Source organism: Haliaeetus leucocephalus, unplaced genomic scaffold, assembly GCF_000737465.1.
Source record: "Haliaeetus leucocephalus isolate CR32 unplaced genomic scaffold, Haliaeetus_leucocephalus-4.0 Scaffold110, whole genome shotgun sequence".
Taxonomy (NCBI): Eukaryota; Metazoa; Chordata; class Aves; order Accipitriformes; family Accipitridae; genus Haliaeetus; species Haliaeetus leucocephalus.
The window spans coordinates 1018186-1022064 of NW_010972546.1; the positions used below are offsets into that span (position 1 = coordinate 1018186).

Consider the following 3879-nt stretch of genomic DNA (forward strand, 5'->3'; position numbering starts at 1 on the left):
TCAGGGGGTGGCAAAGGAGGGGGGCCCTGCAGCATCCCAGTGGGGTCCACCCTCCCTCCCTCACCAGCTTCTGGAGCTCCTTGGTCTTCTCCAGCAGACGGTCGAGCTTGGGCTCCAAGGCACCCTGCTCTGCCAGGGCCTCCTGCTGCTTCTGGCTCATCATCTCCTTCTTGGCCAGCAGCAGCTCCGCCTGCTTCAGCTTCTGCCGCAGCAACTCACTCACGCGGTCCACGTACCTGTTTGGGGAGAGCCAGGACCATCCATCACCCCCTCTATCGCCCACCCAGGTGCCATCCCCACCCCAGCACACCTCCACCTCCTACTTCAGATCTGCCCCGCAGAGCCCCACAGTCCCCACCCCAACCCTGCCCCCCCTGTTTTTCCCAACCCCCAAGCGAAGACCTGGGGGAAGCGAGGATCATGAAGAGGTGCTGCATGCTGCGGGTGCAGAGCTGGCCCAGCAGAGCCCGGGTGGTGGCCAGGAGGGAGCCCACATGGGCGCTGGTCTGGCCCTGCAGCACGGCGGGGGCCAGCTGGAACTGGCTGACGGCCACGATGTCAGCTTCCTCCTCCATCTCTACCAGGCGCTGGGACAGGAACAGCTCCAGCTGCAGGGACAGAGCAGGGGGACGCTCCAGTACTGCCAACCCTGCGGTGGGATGGCAGCAGAGCTGCCCCTTACCCAGCTCCAGCCCTGCCTGCCATGTCATACCTCCATGAGCTCGTCGATGAACTGGCTCCGGGTCTCGGTGTTTTCCAGGAGTGTCAGGGCGTCGGAGCCAGAGGCGACTCCCTCGGGCACTGGGGGATGAGCCAGGGGGTGAGCGGGGCAGAGAAGGGATCTCCATGGCTCGGATAGTCTGGTCATACCCCCCACCACAGCCCGTCCTGCACTGGGTGCTCAGCATCACCCCAGGGCACCGTTTAGTGGAGTCCCCACCAGGCTTTCGTGCACAGCCAGGATGCCCAGGGTCACTGCAGGCAGGGAATGGGGAGTGAAGGCAGGGTGGGTGCTGCCTGCCACCCATCGGGACCCCCTCTGTCCCTTTGCAGCTGTGCTCACCCTCAGTGCCGGCCTCCAGCACCGTGATCTGCACCTCCTCGCTTTCACCGTCTCCCCAGTCAATGCCATCATCCTGCTGCAAAAGAAAGGGCACCCTGTGAGATGGGGGTGCCCAGGACACCTCCAGGTCCCCAGCCCTGTCCTGGAGTGGGGCCAGACCCCAGGACCACACAGCCAGGGCTTACACACCTGGGGACCAGGCTCTAGCGTGATCCCCCAGTCTATCTCCTCGCCCTGCGCTCCCCCGTTGGCAGCGGCACCGTCATCCACCCTGGTCGGCTCCAGCGTGAAGTCTCCCCAGTCGATCTGCGGGGAGAAGGACAACAGACCCCCTGAAACCCCGGTGGCAAACAGCCTAACCCTAACCAACACATGGCAGAGCCAGCTGGGGCTCTCCCCAGCACCACAACTTGGCCCCGGCTGGCCAGGACGTACCGTGTCCTCCTTCGGCTGCTCTGGCACCTCTTCCACCTCCGGCCGCTCCACCCGCAGAGGCTGGAGCCCCGTCCTCCACTCATAGACGGTCGTGTTGCCTCTCTTCCCCACGTGCCGTAGCAGGGGCACCACCAGCTCTTCGGAACTGGCAGCCACCGCGGGGACATCAGTGCCAGGCACAGGTTGGGGACCCCCCAGCACCCCCAACCCTACCAGGGTCCCTCTGGGAGACCCCCCCAGCCTGGGTGCAGCCGCCAGCCCAACCCGCTATCCTCACACATTAGGAGAGGAGATGTGGGGAGAGGAGATGTGGGGGTCTATCCCTGCACCCCCATACCCACCCCTTGCCCACCTCTCGCACACAAACTCCACACAGGCCTGGTACAGCTCGATGGCCTCGGAGAGCGCACTGGCTCCCGCTCCAATCTCGGTGAGCGACGATGGCAGGTCCTTCACTAAGGCCAGCAGCTCCTGGCGCACGTTGTCACCCTGGGGACAGAGCAGGGACGTCTCAGGGCAGGGAGGCTGGCAGCCAAAGCACCCACAGGGTGGCTTCAGCCTCTGTTTGCAGAGTTAGACCTGGCCAGGAAGGGGACGGAGGGCTGTGGGGTCACCCTACGCCCCCCCCAGCTTCTCCCACAGGTAAGGTGGCACCATGGGGACACCATATGGGACACATGGTCCCAGCTTGAGCCCTGCTGAGGCCAAACGCAGGTGTCTGGGGGCTGCTTTGGGGAGGGACGTGGCACAGCAGGACCCCCTCCACCCTGGGGCCGGCCACAGGGACTCACGGTGATGCCGTACTGCTTGCAGGAGGTGAAAAACCGCTCCCGCAGCTCAGCCGCCCCCAGCTGACACTCTTCCTCACGGCGGGCAAAGTCCTGCTGGGCCTGCTGGCACCGGCTGATCTGCTTCTTCAGCGAGGGGATCTCGTAGCTGATGCTGCGCACCAGGAGGCTGGCGAGCTCGGCTGCAAGGGGGTCGTAGCATGGGGGGGGTTGCTGAGAGGCCATTCCAGCCACCCACGAGGTCCTTGGGGTGCCCCAGCCACCTCGGCTGCCTTCCCAGCTGCGCAGCAGAGCCAGCTCAGGGTCCTCACCCCAGTGGGACTTGGCAGCCCATCACGTCCCGCCCCTTTCCCTGCCCGCTCCATCCTCATCCCAGTTTGGAGACTGAAAGCCACCCACTGACACCCCCCAAAGGGCTCTCCGGAGCCTGCCGGCAGCCAGAGCTGCCTTACCCAGGTAGGTGTTCTCCTTCTCGTAGAGGGACACAATCTCCTGCCAGTCCTGGGGAGGAGGAAGCAGAGGGTGGGGGAGGCTGCGAACACCCCGGCTGCCGCCAGCCTCATGCCCCCAGGCCCATGCTCACCTTCATGCGTTGGGACGAATAGCGTCCAAAGAGGTTCTTGGTGGAAGCCTCAGTGCCCTTGAGGATCTCCACGATCCTCAGGCAGTGGAAGTAGTGCAGGTCTGCGTTGGAGAGTGGGACACGGTCACCAGGATGTCTGCCAAGTGCCACGTTCTCCCAGCTCAGCCCAGGGAGCGCAGATCTTAGAAGGGGCCGTGCCACCCACTCCCCATCTCCTCCTCAGCCGGAGGAAGGTTGCCGTAACCGAACCCTCGGGAACAGGCTCCCGGTTGTGACACCCACCCTGGCTGCCCGCATCTCAGCTCTCCGGGGCACCCCCGACCCCAGGCTCCACTCACAGGCCCCCGCGAGCAGCTGCTTTATCTCCTCGTTCTCCGGCATGTCTTGGATGGCCGTGTTGATCTTTTCGCGGATGACCAGCACCTGGCTCTGCCATTTCAGGTTGCAGTGTCTCCTGTCCACCAGCCAGTCTGCCAGGCAGATGAGAGGGAGGGAAAAACAAGGGGTCAGGTGGGAGAGGGACCCCGGGGGTGTGTGTGGGCTCACCAGGAGGGGGTCACCCCCCCCTCAGGCTGCCCTGCGATGGAGGCAGGGAGCAGCGGCCCTGGCAGAGGGGGCAAACACAGGGATAAAGCCCCGGATTTGGGAAGGGCTAGAGGGGAAAGGGGGGGTCGGAGGGATGTCACCCCTCTGCTGTCCGGGCTGGGCCAACCCAACACGACACCTAGAGCGGCAGCGCTGGGGCCGTGAGCTGCCACACGGCGGGGTGACAAACCCTCCCGGGGAAGAAGGACACGAGTGACCGCTGCGCCCCCCCCTCCCCCCCGCCAACTCCCTGCCCACCCTGCGGGGTGGGCTCCCGCACGGTGGAGGTGATGCCGGGGTTGCCGTACCCAGGAGCCTGCCGGTCTGGATGTCGATGGGCACGTTCTGGTAGTCCTGGGGAGAGACCTGCGGGGGGGCGAGGGGCGGCGGGGCGGCGGCGGGGGCCGGGGGGGCCCCGGCGGGGG

At 65.8% G+C, this 3879-nt stretch overlaps 1 protein-coding gene across 2 annotated transcripts in view; it reads right to left on the reverse strand.

The window, feature by feature from the left end:
• CDK5RAP3 (CDK5 regulatory subunit associated protein 3) overlaps window positions 1-3879 on the reverse strand; it is a 4169-nt gene that overhangs the window by 111 nt on the left and 179 nt on the right. The window contains exons 2-13 of one of the 2 annotated variants that reach the window (XM_010585514.1): window positions 3763-3820; window positions 3208-3339; window positions 2870-2970; window positions 2739-2787; window positions 2290-2468; window positions 1851-1987; window positions 1499-1643; window positions 1253-1369; window positions 1064-1139; window positions 713-801; window positions 403-608; window positions 65-236 (exon numbers count right to left, since the gene is read on the reverse strand). In XM_010585514.1, coding sequence (XP_010583816.1) covers window positions 65-236; window positions 403-608; window positions 713-801; window positions 1064-1139; window positions 1253-1369; window positions 1499-1643; window positions 1851-1987; window positions 2290-2468; window positions 2739-2787; window positions 2870-2970; window positions 3208-3339; window positions 3763-3820 — 1461 coding nt within the window. Of the gene's footprint in view, window positions 1-64; window positions 237-402; window positions 609-712; window positions 802-1063; window positions 1140-1252; window positions 1370-1498; window positions 1644-1850; window positions 1988-2289; window positions 2469-2738; window positions 2788-2869; window positions 2971-3151; window positions 3340-3762; window positions 3821-3879 lie in introns of those variants that run through there. The other variant, XM_010585515.1, reaches the window with a different exon arrangement.